This window comes from Abramis brama (assembly GCF_963993115.1).
Source record: "Abramis brama genome assembly, chromosome: 1".
In the NCBI taxonomy this organism is placed as follows: Eukaryota; Metazoa; Chordata; class Actinopteri; order Cypriniformes; family Leuciscidae; genus Abramis; species Abramis brama.
The window spans coordinates 64599847-64618050 of record NC_139963.1 but is presented as its reverse complement, the minus strand read 5'-3'; the positions used below and the strand labels follow the sequence as shown (position 1 = coordinate 64618050).

Sequence of the window (18204 nt, the reverse complement as noted above, 5' to 3'; positions counted from 1 at the left end):
GACCGAGCTTGCTTCATGTCACGTGATCCACTCGCTCTCACTCAATCCGCGCTTCCCGATCTAGCGGCACCTAGCGTTGGCTGTCAACAGGCCCGGGGTGGGTAATCGGGAGAATTCCCAGTGGGCCGCTTCACTTTTGGGCCGGTCGAGGATTTTTGTTTTTTCACATTTGTCACGTTAGTTACATTAGGCTACACACGTTCCGCATTCTGACACCGCATGCAGCGCGCAGCCTCTGCATAGGTTGTACCATGTGAGGGAGTTCTCCCCTCCCCTCCTATAGAGTTGGTTGGGTCCATAGCCCGTCTTTTCCAAAACGTTTTCTCAGTTAACTACCGCGGCACCGCCGGCGCCTACCGATAGCTGGGCCGGCCCGGTAGCTACGCATCAGGGAGGATGGATGGGAGGAAGAGGCCAGGAGGTATGGAAGCTTGTTTCCGCCACAGAATAAAACATTTTAAAAAATAATTGCGACTTTTTATCTCACAATTGCGAGTTTACATCTCGCAATTCTGTCATTATTTCTCAGAATTGCATGAAATAAAGTCGCAATTGCGTGTTATAAAGTCAGAATTGCGAGATATAAAGTCAGAATTGCGTAAAATAAAGTCGCAATTGCATGTTATAAAGTCAGAATTGCAAGATATAAAGTCAGAATTGTGTGAAATAAAGTCGCAATTGCTTTTTAAAAAGTCTTAGTGAATTATTATTTAACCTTTACATAATTTTTTGAACCATGGCATTAATACAAACTACACAATAGTGACTATAGGCAGCTTGTTGGTTCGCTGACACCGCGCCGCCTCCCTCTCTTACTGTGTCCCGCACAAAACATTAGTTTATATATATATTGTATAATATATATCTATTAGATGTGTCCATTAATTAGATTATTAGATTTGATTGTGCATTAGCCTCACATATGACTTTGCTGTATGCAGGCAGCGATGTGATGATGCCTGATATGAACTTGGGTTGCTACATTAACTGAATGAATATATGAACATGCCACATTGATAGGTCACAGCCTACCCATGACAAGATTTCACCGCACGTTACTGTTGGATTATAACTGCATTATTTGCTAAAGGACATCACAGGTATGTTTTCCGTTATTGTTAATGAACAGTTACTGAAGTAATATTACAGTGGTCAGAATGCTATAGATTTTGCACGAAATAATTTACATCCATGTTTTAATGTTGTCATATGGAAGCTTGTTTCCGCCACAGAATAAAACATTTTAAAAGAGAATTGCTACTTTTTATCTCACAATTGCGAGTTTAGAGAAATAAAGTCAGAATTGCGAGACAAAGTCAGAATTGCGAGAAAAAAAGTCAGAATTCTGACTTTATAAGACGCAATTGCAACTTTATTTCACGCAATTCTGACTTCATATCTCGCAATTCTGACTTTATTTCACACAATTGCAACTTTATTTTATGCAATTCTGACTTTATATTTTGCTATTCTGAGAATCAATGTGTGTCCGTGGGTCGTGTTCACATGCCCCTTGCCTTTTGACGATGATTCTCTTGGGATTCAGAGAGCGCCGAGAGAGACTCTGTACCCATGTGTTGCTCTATATATCTGTCTTAGTTGACTTGTATAAGTTCGAGGGTCAATTTCTTCACCATTTCATCTGCTTTTCATTAAGTGAACATCCTCATGTGCATTTCTCTAGGGAGTAAGGGGGGATATTATCGTTCCCGCTTTCTGAGGAGTGAAATGTCTTATCAGCTTGTTCTGGTGGACTGCTCTTCTGATAATGAGCTCAGGCCTTCTTCAGCCTTGAAGAGAACTGTTGTTTGTCAGTGTTGTGTGTGTGCGTTTGATATTCGTTGCAGGTTTTGAACTCTGTGATATACAACATATAGACTTGAAGACGTCTTTCTCGGACCCTGGAAGGTCACCACGGACTTAAATCTTGGAATTGGGCGACAACTATTCTGATTAACGACGATGTACCCACGTATATATCAAAAATGAATTATTGTTTAGACTTTATGTTCTCTTAGCCAATCAGAAGAGGAGGAGGGAACCTTAAGTGTCACTAGGCTGACAGCGGTGCAAGAGTCGGTGGAAGAAGGGAGTTAACAAAAGGGGTGTTGTGTGAGACGTGTGTGTGTGTGGATTGTAAGAAAAAAAGGATTGCTGGTTGGGGGAGGCAGAGCGGAGAGAGAGAAAAGGAATGCAAAGGGAACTAGCGTATAGGGCAGTAGGGCCTGATGATAACAATTTTTAGCAATGAGATAAGAGCCTCGTCACCGGAACCAGACCGTGGGCTGAAAAACAAATAAACCGAGCCATGGCCCGAAAACCAAGTGACTCAGGTGAGAAATTTGCTGAGGCGCTAACTACTTTCTGTAAAGAATTTAGTCCCACCATACAGGAGCTCAGGCCACTGTTATCTGTGAGTCTGGGAGCGAGCGACTGGCATAAAGTGAGTGGCAGAGTGCCAACATTGAACGTCAAGCGGACACATATGGACTGGGATCATGACGAGAAAGAGAGCCATTTTGTACTGCCATTATTACAATTCCTACAGAGTTGACATGCCATTCTCAGTGGGTTCTTTTTCTGGATGACCATCACTCTGTCCACATCATTATATTATTGTTGCAAAAAATAAATAAAAAGAGCATTCCTAGAACATTATGATTTAGTTCCCAAAACAAAAAAAAGAAAGGAACCAAAAAGTAACGTTAGGGGAACGTTCTGTGTTTGCTGGGAAACCCCAGAAGCAAACGTAATACTTGGCTTTCAGAACTGAAAATTATGGAATTATTCCTGAAGCAAGAAGAATCAGCAGAAAATAAAGCTGGACAAAAACAACAAGCTGTTGATAAAATTATAATGAGTTTAATCAATCATAACTTGAAGTACAAAAAAAATGTATAAAAATTAAAACTAATAAGACAGATCTCTGAAAAACAATGAGTTCAAATTAATATCACATTCACATCTCTGTTGAAAGTGTTACGGCCTCTTCTTCAGCTCCTGAACATGAAAGTGAAACCCGAGTTAAACTCTTCCCGCATTGATCACATGTAAAGTTTCTCTTTACTGTGGATCCTCATGAGATTCTTCAGACTTGATTTACATTTACACGTATTTTTCCTTTCTCGTTCGCGTCCATCAGTTCTAAAAGAAATATTAAATCAAGTGAGATTTTAAATGAGAGACAAACGTGAAATGAAAAGTGAAGCTCAAAGTCAAGATCACCGAGTTCAATAGTAATTTTAATCTCATCAAATCTGGTGAACAATGCTGTGCACGATTATGATCTATTTTAATGTCATGAAGATGATTTGTGTTAGAAATCAATAGTTTGGTAATGAAACAATGTAAATCTGGTGAGCATCAGCATGTTCTTCATCATGAAGAATGAATGAGGAATCAAGTATAAACACCAACCTCTTTGTTCTTCAGTATCTTGATGTTTCATTCTGCAGGTTCTGGATCACTGGCGTTCTCTCTGTCCTCTCCTTCCAGATGCTTTCTGGCAGTTCTGCTAAAAACAAACAAGTTTCATTTCTTACAGACATGATGCGAGAGGAATAATCAATATTTCAAGTACTAAGGCTAATCACGTTTAAAAAAATACCTTGATCATGACCTTGATCATGCAACTTAACTGTTGTTCAATAAAACCCAAATTATTACTTACTTTGATACTTTATTTGAACCAATTATTGCGTGTTATTATATATTTGTATTTTAAAGGCTGTTGTTTCACTTGGATCTATCTTTATTACCACATTTATGTTTGATTACTCGATTTATCGGTGGAATAATTCGTAAAATACTCAATTACTAAAATAATCAATAGCTGCAGCCCTACTTTACTTTTGCTTTAAAAAAGGATTTCATTGAAATTCGGATTTCATTTGGCGTTTCACTACTGAAGTCCTGTTTATTTTTTCCATCTAGCTGTGCTGAACAGAAGCCCAGAACATGTGGATATATTGACATTCAGAACATGCTGACTTTCTCAGACTTATTATTGTTTATTTTTATTTTTGTTATTTTATTTTTTTATTTTATGTTTGTATACAAATTTTTACTAAATTAGTCAATAGATTAATCAATACAAAAATAGTCGTTAGTGGCAGCCCTAGAAAAAACTATTATGGAGTGGAAATGGCTTATAAGTCAATAAGTGGTCCTCTGCCGCCATCTACTGTTTATAGTGCTAATTAAATTTTTTTAAATAAATGTTTGTTTGCCAACTATAAGTTTTCCTACACTTTGAAACATTTAGTTTTACAAATGGGGTCAATCTTTTAAGGATGAACAAATCATGGTTTTGGTCATCACATTAAAAATAACATTAAAACTGGATAATATAAAAAGAAATTGAAGAGCTGGAAAAAGTGTGATGGACTTGAAAGTCCTTGATTAGTGCTTGAATTTTACTCTCAAAAGGATGTACGAACCCTGAAATGAATAATGTAAAAAAATTGACTATTCCTGCCACAATATATACACATTGCATCTTAATGTTATCTACATTAATATTAAAATCACTAACAATTAGGACTTTATCTGCACCCAGTACTAACTCCGATAGAAAGTCAGCAAATTCTTTGATAAAGTCTGTATGGTGCCCTGGTGCCTGTAAACATTAGCCAGCACAAATCTCAAATGTATTTTTTTACACTATATTGTTACATTAAGCACCAACGGTTGCAAGGAACACATGATGAAGATGAAGATGAGGTATAACGTCTTTAAGAATCCACTCAGAAGGTAATACAAACAAGATAGGCAAATGAAAACAGACAAATGAGGACTGAAAAGACTGCCACTTAAATACAAGACATATGAGGGTAAAATGACAAACACCTGTGCAGAACAAATGAATGACCTCAACGGCATATGAGTGGTGGGAAAACTAAGACAAAGGTGAACATGTGACTGAGAAAACAAACTAAAAGTCAATAAAAATGAAACTAACTGAACAGAACTGTGACATAATTTCAGTCTATTGGTTTTGGTGACAAAAGTCTCTGGAATTTACAGCTGCAGAAAGGAGGTGTTCCTGGTTTAAGGTTTGTGCCATGGGAATGCCTTAGCATCCTTCGTTTCCTGATAAGGCTGTGAATTTATGCATCGGGGTCACCACAGGGTTTCTTGGCCATATGGTCTTAAGTTTGGGGAACAAAGAGAAATCTTTTCCTGCTGTCCTGGCATCGCTGGTATGAGATTAGACAGGCATGTGAAGGGAAAGGGGGGTGACATCTCCTTTAGCCATCTCAGCACCATGACTGTGTTTTATGACTTACAAATGGTTTGATGGGGAATCGTTCCGAACTGTGGAATGCGGTGTTGGGTTTATTTAATGAAATGGCCCGTTCACGGATAATACTACATGAATTAGAAACTTCTCATAATAACGACTTAACATCTCATAATGATAAATGTTCTCATAATAATGAGATACTTTCTTATAATTATAACTCTGTATCTCATAATAATGTAAAAAAAATGTGAAGCAGATAGCAAGCAACCACCAAGATGAGCATCATGGCTGTTAGGAAACTAACTTACACAGGAGAGACTTTAATGCTCAGCACATTAAGATGAACTACTTACTGTGATCTCAGACTGTGGTTTCTCCACTGCATGGATCTTCATGTGTCGCTTCAGGTGAGTTTTAAAAGAGAAACTCATCCCGCACTGATCACACGTGTGCGGCTTCTCTCTACCGTGGATCCTCTCATGTCTTTTATGATCTGTTGGCTGACTGAATCTCTTGTCACAGTGTGAACACTTGTAAGGTTTTTCTCCAGTGTGGTTCTTCTCATGGGTTTTCAGACTTATTGAATGACTGAATCTCTTGTCACAGTGTGAACACTTGAAAGGTTTTTCTCCAGTGTGGATCCTCTCATGTGATTTCAGATTTGATGACTGACTGAATCTCTTGTCACAGTGTGAACACATGTAAGGTTTTTCTCCAGTGTGAATTCTCTGGTGCTGTTTTAAACAGTTCGCTGAAATAAAAGTCTTCTTACACACAAAGCACATGTACTCTTTTACACCAGTGTGAGTTTTCTCATGTTTATGTAAATTTGGCAGCAGGGAAAAACTCTTTCCACACACAGAACATGAATGCGGCTTCTCCTTTGTATGAACTGTCAGGTGTCTCTTCAGGTCTGGTGCACTAAGAAATGTTTTGCTGCATTGATCACATGAATACGGCTTTTCTCCGGTGTGGATCCTCATGTGAAGATTCAGATGTTGTTTTTGTGTGAAGCTCGTCCCGCATTGATCACATGAGAACGGCTTCTCTCCGGTGTGGATCCTCATGTGAAGATCAAGATGATGTTTTTGTGTGAAGCTCGTCCCGCACTGATCACATGAGAACGGCTTCTCTCCGGTGTGGATCCTCATGTGAATCTCAATATGATGTTTGCTTGAGAAGCTCTTTTCACATTGATCACATGAGAACAGATTCTCTCCAGTGTGAAATCTCATATGAAGCTTAAGACTTTGTTTGCTTGAGAATCTCTTTTCACACTGATCACATGTGAACAGCTTCTCTCCAGTGTGAACTCTCATGTGACGCTCAAGACTATTTTTACATGTGAAACTCTTCTCACACTGATCACATGTGAACGGCTTCTCTCCTGTATGAACTCTCAAGTGGCGCTCAAGATTTCGTTTGGTTGTGACACTCTTTCCACACTGAGTGCAGGTGAAAGATTTGTTGGCTCTATTTTTCTTTAAAAATGTATTTTTATTCTTTGAGCGACGCAAGTGTTCTTCACACTCCTCGTTCTCTTCCATCAGATCTGAAGTGAAAGAAAAAAAATCATCAAAATAATACAAAGAGGAAAAAAAAACGAAGTGAAAGGACATAAAAGTAGACAACTGCTATAATATATTACCATTTTGCTGTTAAAAAAAATAAAATAAATAAAGTTAAATAAAGCGAGTTCCCCTGTGTTCCTGTGTGAGTTTGGCGAACTCAATTCCCGCTCTGCTCTTGTCCCACAGAAACGTCACACTGTGACCTTAGTTTAATTACAAGAACACAAGCTTTTTGCAGTCCAGTGGAGCAGATGGACTTGGTAATAGTGATACAGAACATTGTTCTGCTTATTTTTCAATGTATGCATATTGCTGTTCATATCCCCAGTGTATTCCCGTTGAAAACAAATGCTTACATTTATGCAAAGTTGATAGACTTCCCCGTCATTTATTTTTTATGTTCTTCATTTGAAATATATATTTCATAATGTGCCTATAGTTCATATAAATGCTGTTGTTATAAATAAAATATGCAACTGAGAACATTAAGGTACATTGAAGTAGCAATGTTTTTTATTCAAGTGGTTTAGAATAGAATATAATTAGTTTTAAATGCTTTATTTGTTATGTGTTATTTTAAAAAAGACGCTTTAGTGACCGTGCACTTAATTATTTACTCTTTCTGAATCCTATTTATAATTATAAGGGATGCACCGATACCGATACCAGGATACTGAGCTCAATATACTCATACTCGTAAAATGTTCCGATACCAACGACCGATACCAGGCCGCGTGTAAACAGTGTTTGTGTCCAGAAAAAGAAACTCTGACAACAGAGGGTATAATGGGGATAAAAAAAGAAGGCTGTCTATGAAGTAAATGTATCTTACTAGTGGAATATTAAACAAAATATAGTAACACATTGCTTTGGTGCGCGAGCTGATAAGAGAAAAACACGCAGTGGATTAAGTACGATGTACGTAAAACATGAACTGTTACCTGATTTATGTATAATGGGTTGTGGTTCCCTACATTGTTACAGCAGGACGCGTGAGCAAGTCAAGAAGTTCCATGAACGCAAACATCCAAAGCGCGCGCCCCGCAAACCAGTGTCTCAGACAGCGCGCGGATAATGAATTGAATTGTCTTTCACGTCTTGCGCTTGTACGGACGAATTCACACAAGTTTATGTAAAAACGCCCGTCTTGGCGAGTATCCCAGTAAACAAAGTCAGTTATATCTCGAGTGAACGTAGACAGTAGGCCTAGCTATATTCAAATGAGGTCCGTGCGTTCGGGCTTAAAAAGGGCAGAACTTTAATACTTTTTTTAATCAAACAATGAACAAATAAATTACTCGCTGATCTTGCTCATACTAAATATGCTACCCTTTTCAACTTTACAAAAATATACATCTATATTAAATGTATACAGTTGAGAATATGCAATTGTTTTTGTTTTTTTAACCAATCCTCAGCACTGAAACATTTCTGGAGCTGCTCTAAATATGTGCTGTAATATTAAATGAAAGATAAAATATGATAGAGCAATAGAATAGAAGGCTTAATTAAGCATGAAAATAACTGAATGTATATATATATATATATTTATATAAATATTTGATTAACAAAGTAAGCCAACTAATATGATTCTTTTGGTTTATCTCTAATATATTTAAAAATTTGAAATGCAGTGACAATACAGGCATCGGTTTTCGGTATTGGCGAGTACAAAAATGGGAGTATCGGTATATATATGTTCATTGATATGATATATCATATGATATATGTTCATTTTTTAATGTTATCGTTATCGGCCCAATAAGAAAATTTGGCCAATATATTAAAGCCGATAAATAATGGATTATTTCCTTCAGATGAGTGATGAGTTTTAAATTGCTTAAAATATGATTGGAATCACTTCCAAAAGGAAAATACAGTTCAGTGCAACATCTGCAGTGCAACTCTATCATATAGGCTACATAAAAGTATGATGAGAACATTATAATTGTGTGTTTGGGTCATGGCTTTTAATGGTGAGACTTTTGTAATCAGGCTCTCAAAATTTATAAACACATTTGGATTTAGATTAATCGGATAATATATCGGTTATCGGCTTTCAAATATAAAGAATTATCAGTTATCGGAAAAAAAATTCATATCGGTGCATTCCTAGGTATTGATCATAAAAAACAGTATTGTCGATCACTAATTATCTGGGCTCTTTTTACAGCATAACTGGAGGACAAGAAAATAATCTCAATCCATTGTCTCCTTTTTTACACAAATGCCACAGTATTGATCACATTCATCTACCCTGTTACCAAAGATATTATAAGAAGACTAATCTCTATATCTATGAATAATTAGGATTGGGTATTGTTCGGGTTTTTTACGATACCAGTGCCAAATCGATACTTTTTTAAAACGGTACCGGTGCCTGAACCGATACTTAAAAAAGAGCCACAAAACGGTGAATGACATTACATTACGCTTACAATTCTGTCTATTGCAATATGTTTATGTTTATTGCAAAAAAAAAAAAAACAAAGAAAAAGAAAAAAAGAAACAACTGTTGTAAACTATGAAAATCAAAAAATGTGAACCAGATATAAATTTAAAATAAAAGAGCTAAAATTAAATCTGGTTTGACATAATGTTGACAATAAATATGAACATTTCTCAAACCTCACTTTACTGACCATTCTTTGAAAACCAAAAATGAAACTTTTATACCCATTTCATAGTTGAACTGTTTATCTAAATGTGATGAAGTGCTTGAATGTTTCTAACATGAATGTTCTTCAGCATCATGAATGAATGAAGAATAAACACCAACCTCTTTGTTCTTCAGGATCTTCAGTGTGTTTCATTCTGCAGGGTTCTGGATCACTCATGTTCTCACTGTCCTCTTTAATAAACTCAGTCTTTGCAGATTTCAGCTCTTCCTGATGCTCTGATGCTCGTCTTCACTTGTAGCTGATGGGAATTTACAGCATTTATTGGGGAATTGCTGTGGGCAGAGCTTCACGTATGATGTGATTGCTGTGGGAGGGGCTTCAATTATGGTAAATATAAGTGGGAGGAGCTGATCTGCCCAAAATAAAATAAAAAATCAGTTACTAAGTCAACGTTAATACTTACTGATAGCCGGATTTTAAACAATGTAATAAAATTATTCCAAATATTATTAAGGTAAAAAAGACAGAAATAAATGTACATAATTGTAATCATCAAATCCCCTCAGTCTGCTGACACCAATGAAATGAGCTTTAAGTGTCAATTTACAGGAGATCTGAAGACATCAGCATAATAAATGAGGTGAAAACAGGAACTATTGTCATGAAATAAAGAGTGTTTTCAGCAGATCTGTTAATATTGATGAGCCTCAGACTATCAACACTCATTCAACAAGCCATTCAGGATCATCAGCAGATCATCTCACTTTATTCTGAGTGTTTGCTGTTAGAAACACATTATTTGAGTCAGGATACATGATAAAAGACTATAAAACTGCTCCATTGAAAGACACTGTAATTTCTCACACTATGACATGGATAAAAAAATCAATAACTCAAAAACTATCAATAATGATCTTCATCAATCACTACAGAAAAATAATTACAGCAGCATAATATGTCCAAATTAATATAGTTAGCTTGATCTTATGATAACTACATTAATCACTATAAAGTAGTTAGATCATTAAAATAATAATGCTTAGAATGTATATATTTACATCAATGTCTGTGCATGTAATTTACATGCACAGAAATTGAAAATGATCATACAACTTTCCAAATAGTTATGGGAACTAAGGGAATAGGCTAATTATGTTCCAAAGAGTTGCACTTGTTACTAGGTAAACGCTATTCATATTTATTAATATTAATTTAATGTATCACATTTCTTATTATAGGCTCAATGTAAAGCAGTCTCTGTTCCAGTATGACACTTGATTTTTGAATTATTTGATTTTCACTTGATTTATTTGAGACTGATTCCCATATCAATTTCCCTCACTGATCTTAAACTGACTTTGACTTCTGACTTGACGAAACAATCACACAAACGAACACAAAATCGCTCAGGTCTGATATTCTCCTCATGCTCGCTGCTGCTGCACTAAATGTTTATTTCAGTAGGAAGACGCCAGAAAAGACGCACAAGTATCGCTGTGATCGATGAAAACAATACAGAAATGAGTCTGTCGCTTAATCAAACTGTATAAAGTGTGTTTGATGGAGTGTAAATATGATAAATACCGTGAACTGCTCTCCTCTCCTCAGAAAACTCGACGGTGAAACTCAATGACGGATATCTCTTGGTCGTAGTAGTAGTGGGAAGTTCGGATCATTTTACTGACTCGGATCTTTTAGTCTCGTTAAGCAAAATGAACGAATCTTTTTTCGAGTCATTTCGTTCATTTCAACATAATAAAATGGCATGTTAAATATCCCAGCACATCTAGTACTTATGAAAATGTTGATTACATTTGTAAAAAGAATAAAAATAAACTATAGGGTAGGCTAATGCAGCCAAAGCCAAATTATTAGAAACCGAAATGTTTTATTAATTGATTAGTTGTTGGGTCTTAAAAGTTCGGGGATTAGTACAATTTCTCTCTACTAGTGATCTTTTAATGATCCCTTGTACATTAAACAGTCTATATACAAGCACCTTTTTGTGATATAGGCTATATATATATATATATATATGAGCAGAGTCCAAAAGTATAGGCCGAAATTTGTCTTTTTAAAAGAGTGCCTGATCCTCACTGTTTTCCTCTGGGATTGGGTCAGGAATTGACTGAATAATCTCATCAACCCTCTGCTGGTAGATGCTGGAACAACACCATCATGGCAGTAACATCATCATTGACAGCAAATGTGATAAAGCCAATGCTTCATGTAAAATGTTAGTGTTTATGTCTGTTTAAAATCTGCAAAATAAAGAGAAATAGGACTATCACATATGCAAAACCTTAAATTATCTCTTATAGATCATGTAACAGAGTTACTCAGGAGAATAGAGAAAGCTCAGATATGCAAGATTCTGAAATGGACTTCAAGTGCAGCATTCAGTGTGATTTCCAGATGATGGTGATTTTGCAGGATGATTTGAACACGTTCAGAGAATAGCTCTGTTCTCAGAACAGGTTAAAGCGCTGATAAAGCTGTGAAGCAGATTTGAGGAAGTGAAACATGGTGTCCAAATGTTCAGCGTTTCCTTGTAGCTCAGAGTGTGGTAATGGACTCTCTTGTCTAGTGTTTAGTGCTGTTATCATCCTAGGTCAATTTTTTTTTTAAATTGAAAATCAGTAATATTTTTTTCCTCAAATAGCTTTGCAGTTAAACGTACTTCTGTTTTCCACTGGCGGCTGGTGGGTTTTCAAATAAAGGGTTTTTTAAAGGAGCAAGTTTAGTTATGTCTGTTTTTACAGGAATTGAAAAGACAACAACTTTTATTTTAACAACTTTGCTTTTTATTGTCACATGTGAAAAATAGAAAGAAATAGCTAGCATTTCATTTTGTGACATATACACACTGCAAAGTCAAATTTTAGGATATTTTATGACAATATAATGTGAGCAGAAACTGATGTAATTCTCAGACGGACGTCTCTCTGTAGAAGAAACAGCTGATATACAAGCTGAAGCAAGAGGATCATTTCAGCCAGGGCCGGATTAACCATTAGGGCAACTGGTCAGTTGCCCAGGGGCCCATGACATCTAGGGGGCCCTGACAGGTAGGAAATACACAGAAATTTAATAAAGTTATCAAACTCTTTACAGTCTTCACTGCATAAAGTGCATCTACACGGGTTCACGCAGACTTTCCTCCCTCCCTGCTGAAAGCCAGCGATTACTAATTCGTGAAATGCACTCCCGCTGGTTCAGCGCGGTAAAGTTCGTTTCAGGCTCGATATTAGCCGGACATTTAGGGTCGGTAGTCTAACAAAGATATCAATAGCAAGATTAGTTTTAACATTATGTTACCATTGTATATCGACATGATGAAATATTCGTTCAAAATCATTCATGCATTAATGCTGCATAATTATACCTGAGAATGCTTTGACGCGTTTCCACAGCGCATGATGCTTAATGAATGTAATAAAGTTTGACCTAGGTTACCTAATCTGCCTTTTATTTTATAGGTAGTGCTCAAGCACCGGGTTTTTCTGGCCTCTGTCTAGTTACGGGCCATTTGCAAGGCAGCTTTTATTTGATTTCTTTTTCTAATTGTATATTGTAGTTTTTAAACTTGCCAAATTTAACACTCTCTAATGGTCATCTGCCAGCAGACAGACGGACGCTGAGGAAAAAGCATTTGTGGCCGAGTGTTCATATGGGGTTCGCCTAACACTCAGAAATGAGAGAACAATAAACGATAGCCGTTTGAACTCTTCTCCACTTTATTATATGCAACACATGAGATCACTAACTCAGAAACCCCCGCGATACTCCAGTACCAAAAGTGCACATGACCCATGCCTATCTACGGCATTTCTCGAGAGGAAAAATACATTGCATACACACACATATATATATATATATATATATATATATATATATAAAACGACCGCCAGTACATCCAGAATTAATGCATCATAACATATTCCAGAATTAATGCATCATAACATAATCCAACAAAGTCTGTTACACATTATAAATGTATTTTTATTTGTCGTTTTGTCGGTCTAACATAAAAAGTGCTTCTCCCCATTTTTTGGAAACAACTGTCTCCATTTGTTCATTATGCAACAAAGATTGCTAAAGTCAACAGATTTTACTAACAGAAAATAAATAATGATGCTGCCATCTTCCTTAAAGGAGAAGTTCACTTTTAAAATGAAAATTCTGTCATCATATAATCACCCTCATGTTGTTTCAAACCTGTATGAATTTCTTTCTTCTGCTGAACAGAAAGGAAGACATTTAGAAGAATGTCAGTAACCAGGCAGTTTTTGGGTCCCATTGACTTCCATAGTATATTTTTTTCCTACTATGGAAGTCAATGGGACCCAAAACTGGTTTGAAACAACATGAGGGTGATTATATGATGACAGAATTTTCATTTTAAAAGTGAACTTCTCCTTTAAGTAATTTAGTCCCCCTAGTAATTTGTCTCCCAGACAGCAACATAGTGTCGGCCCAGAAAGTGGGTTTTCTGGTGTAATTTTTCTGGTGCTCTTCTTCTGAATGAGAAGGCAGAAGTGATTTCAGAACGAAGGCCCGAGTGAAACTCTTCCCGCATTGATCACATGTGTAAAGTCTCTCTCTCTGTGGATCCTCATGTGAATCTTCAGACTTGATTTACATGTGAAGAGTTTTTTAGGCTTCTGTTTTTCCTTTCTCGTTCATGTCCATCGGGTCTAAAAGAAGCATTAAATCAAGTGAGATTTCAAATGAGAGACAAATGTGAAATGAAAAGTGAAGCTCAAAGTCAAGATGGTGTGTGGCGCAATGGATAAGACACATGCCTTTGGTGTGAGAGACCCGGGTTCGAATCCACTGTGAGACACCAATGTGTCCCTGAGCAAGATACTTAATCCCTAGTTGCTCCAGAGGCATGCGACCTCTAACATGTATAGCAATTGTAAGTCGCTTTGGATAAAAGCGTCAGCTGAATGAATTTACATGAAATGTAAATGTAAGATCACTGATGAGTTCAATAGTCATTTTAATCTCATCAAATCTGGTCAACAACGGCTGTGCACGATTATGATCTATTTTAATGTCATGAAGATGATTTGTGTTATAAAACACTAGTTTGGTCATGAAACAATGTAAATCTGGTGAGCATCAGCATGTTCTTCATCATGAAGAATGAATGAGGAATCAAGAATAAACACCAACCTCTTTGTTCTTCAGTATCATGATGTTTCATTCTGCAGGTTCTGGATCACTGGCGTTCTCTCCGTCCTCTTCTTCCAGATGCTTTCTGGCAGTTCTGCTAAAAACAAACAAGTTTCATTTCTTACAGACATAATGCGAGAGGAATAATAAATATTTCAAGTACGAAGGCTAATCACATGTTAAAAAAAATAGTGATCTTGATCATATAACCTAACAGTGTTGTTCAATAAAACCCAAATTATTACTTACTTTGATACTTTATTTGAACCAATTATTGCTTTTTATTATATATTTGTATTTTAATGGCTGTTGTTTCACTTGGATCTATCTTTATTACTGTTACGTCTTGGTTGAAGCAGAGGAGGAAGCAGGATTCAAGTGCAGTAGACTTTTATTAAATAAACTCAAAACTTCACATTTATAAACTCAGGACTAAGACTCAGGAACAGAACAGAACAACTACCATGGTGCAACAATCTACAAGAACTGACAAAGACCGAACTAAACACAGGGCTTAAATACACAGACAGACAAGCTAAACAAGATAACAAGGGGACGTGGTTAATCAGAGACACCTGGAAAGACTAATCAACATAACAGGAGACAGCTAAACATGAAAAGACAGGGGAACACATGACAGACAAGGACAAGACACAAAACCCACACCGTGACATAGCAGCCCCCCCCCCCCCCCTCCCCCCTCCCCCCTCCCCCCCCTCTATGGGCGGCTCCCAACGCCCATCAAAACAAAAAACAATAGTTCAGGAGGGTGGTGGAGCGGAGGCGGACCTGGGGGCGGGATGGAGGGCCAGGCCCGTGGGGCGGCAGAGGACCTGGAGACTGCGGCAGGATGGAAGGCAAGGGCGGAGCAGGCAGTGCAGGTGACCAGGGTGGAGCAGGCAGTCCATCGGGCGGCCATGGTGGAGACGACCCCTCGGGCGGCCATGGTGGAGACGACCCCTCGGGCGGCCATGGTGGAGACTTCCCCTCGGGCGGCCATGGTGGAGACGACCCCTCGGGCGGCCATGGTGGAGACTTCCCCTCGGGCGGCCATGGTGGATACGACCCCTCGGGCGGCCATGGTGGAGACTTCCCCTCGGGCGGCCATGGTGGAGACTTCCCCTCGGGCGGCCATGGTGGATACGACCCCTCGGGCGGCCATGGTGGAGACGACCCCTCGGGCGGCCATTGTGGAGACTTCCCCTCGGGCGGCAGGGCAGAGCAGACAGTCCATCTGGCGGCCAGGGCGGAGACGACCCCTCAGGGGGCCATGGCACAGGAACAAACACCGGCTCAGGAACTGGAACAGACACCACCGGCTCAGGAACTGGAACAGACACCACCGGCTCAGGAACTGGGACAGACACCACCGGCTCAGGAACTGGGACAGACACCACCGGCTCAGGAACTGGGACAGACACCACCGGCTCAGGAACTGGGACAGACACCACCGGCTCAGGAACTGGAACAGACACCGGCTCAGGAACTGGAACAGACACCGCCTCAGGAACAGGAACAGACACCGGCTCAGGAACCGACACCACCGGCTCGGCGGTGGCCATCTTGTCCGAAGACACAGGCTCTGTGGCGGCCATCTTGTCCGAAGACAAAGGCTCGGCGGCGGCCATCTTGTCCGAAGACACAGGCTCGACAGACGTGATGTGAACAGGCTCTGCGGCGGCCATCTTGTCCGAAGACACAGGCTCGACAGACGTGATGTGAACAGGTTTGGCGGCGTCCATCTTGTCTGCAGACAATGGATCCGACTCAGCGGCGGCCATCCTGTCCGAAGACACAGGCTCGGTGGCGACCACCTTGTCCGAAGACACAAGCTCGACAGACGTGACGTGAACAAGCTCGGCGGCGGCCATCTTGTCCGAAGACACAGGCTCGGTGGCGGGCATGACGCTCTCAGTCTCGGCTGGACTGGCGTGAAGTGCAGGCTCGGCTGGACTGGCATGAAGTGCAGGCTCGGCTGGACTGTCTTGAAGTGCAGGCTCGGCAGGAAGATACTCAGGCAGGAAGGTCTCGGCGAAACATGATTTAGGCAGGATAGTCTCGGCGGGACAAGACTCATGCACTATGGCCCTTATGGCAACAAGTACTGACCTCAGCGGGGAATCGGCCATGCTGGATACCAGTCCTGGACGGTAATAGACCGATTCGGTGACTAGCTTGATGGTTGGCATGATGAGAAGCCTCTCAGGCTGGACGGACGGGACGTGAACTGACTCAAGCTCCGGTAATACTGTGAGCTTGCGGGGTTCCCCATTTGTAAAGCCCACAGTAACTGATGAACCACTCCAAAAAAGGGCAAAGTAAATAAATCTTGCAAGCGAGCTTCGAGGACCATCACGAACCAGTTTTGACTGGTAATATTTATTGAGCCCATAACAATAAAAATCAATGAGTGCGTAATCTTCATAGAACCCGGAAATCATCCGACCGGTTTTACAAGGAGGGACAGAGCAGTGTAGAATAATGGTTAAATATGTGAAAAATAATGCAAATTTTTAAAAACGAAGCATGAACACAGTTACAGTGCACCCCACAAACACAATCAAGCCTTCGAAAAAAAGGTGTTTTACCACCCCTTTAAAAAAGGTTGCAAAATGTGACCATTTATTCTCAGTCTAGAGCCCTGTATAGTGCTTTACCGTCCACTCTAGTAAAAGTCTTCTCACACTCAAAGCACTCTTCTCACACATTCTTTTTACTTGTTTTTTAGATTTATTTTGATTGTTTCTAACATGTCCTGTTCTGTAGACTTGCTCTTTATTTATAGTTTTTATACTTATAACTTTTGTAATTTTACATATGAAATATTATTTAATATTATATATATTATATATTTTATTATAATTTTAATATTATTATCATATTAAAAATATCAAAATTAATATCAATATCACAATATCACATTTGGTCAATATCGTACACTACCCCTACCGTGATCTCTGACTGCGGTGATGTGGTTTCTCCACTGCATGGATCTTCATGTGTCGCTTCAGGCGAGTTTTAATAGTGAAACTCTTCCCACACTGATCACACGTGTGCGGCTTCTCTCCAGTGTGGTTCATCTCGTGTGTTTTTAAAGTTGTTGAGTGACTGAATCTCTTGTCACAGTGTGAACACTTGTAAGGTTTTTCTCCAGTGTGAATTCTCTGGTGCTGTTTTAAACCGTCCACTCTAGTAAAAGTCTTCTCACACTCAAAGCACATGTACTCTCTCACACCACTGTGAATTTTCTCATGTGCATATAAAGTTTGCAGCAGTGAAAAACTCTTTCCACACTGATCACACGTGTGCGGCTTCTCTCCAGTGTGGATGCTCTCGTGTATTTTCAGAGATGATGAGTGACTGAATCTCTTGTCACATTGTGAACACTTGTAAGGTTTTTCTCCAGTGTGAATTCTCTGGTGCTGTTTTAAACTGTCCGCTCTAGTAAAAGTCTTCTCACACTCAAAGCACATGTACTCTCTCACACCAGTATGAATTTTCTGATGGTCATGTAAAGTATGCAGCAGTGAAAAACTCTTTCCACACACAGAACATGAATGCGGCTTCTCCTTCGTATGAACTGTCA

At 39.0% G+C, this 18204-nt stretch overlaps 1 protein-coding gene across 3 annotated transcripts; it reads right to left on the bottom strand.

The window, feature by feature from the left end:
• Positions 1 to 2932: 2932 nt before the first annotated feature.
• Positions 2933 to 18128, bottom strand: LOC311078442 (uncharacterized protein). Of its 3 annotated transcripts, none has more exons than XM_084107241.1 (3): positions 17568 to 18128; positions 14619 to 14715; positions 13923 to 14134 (listed from the first exon to the last, which is right to left on the bottom strand). In XM_084107241.1, exons 1-2 carry the CDS (start codon positions 18089 to 18091, stop codon positions 14646 to 14648), a joined length of 594 nt encoding a protein of 197 aa, XP_083963367.1. In that variant the 5' UTR covers positions 18092 to 18128; the 3' UTR covers positions 13923 to 14134; positions 14619 to 14645. The 3 variants fall into 3 exon arrangements, 2 of the variants coding, with proteins under 2 accessions (XP_083963367.1, XP_083963368.1); XM_084107242.1 differs by having other exon boundaries at positions 14619 to 14712; XR_014605168.1 differs by lacking the exons at positions 13923 to 14134; positions 14619 to 14715; positions 17568 to 18128 and adding exons at positions 2933 to 3144; positions 3418 to 3550.
• Between the last annotated feature and the right edge of the window lie 76 nt (positions 18129 to 18204).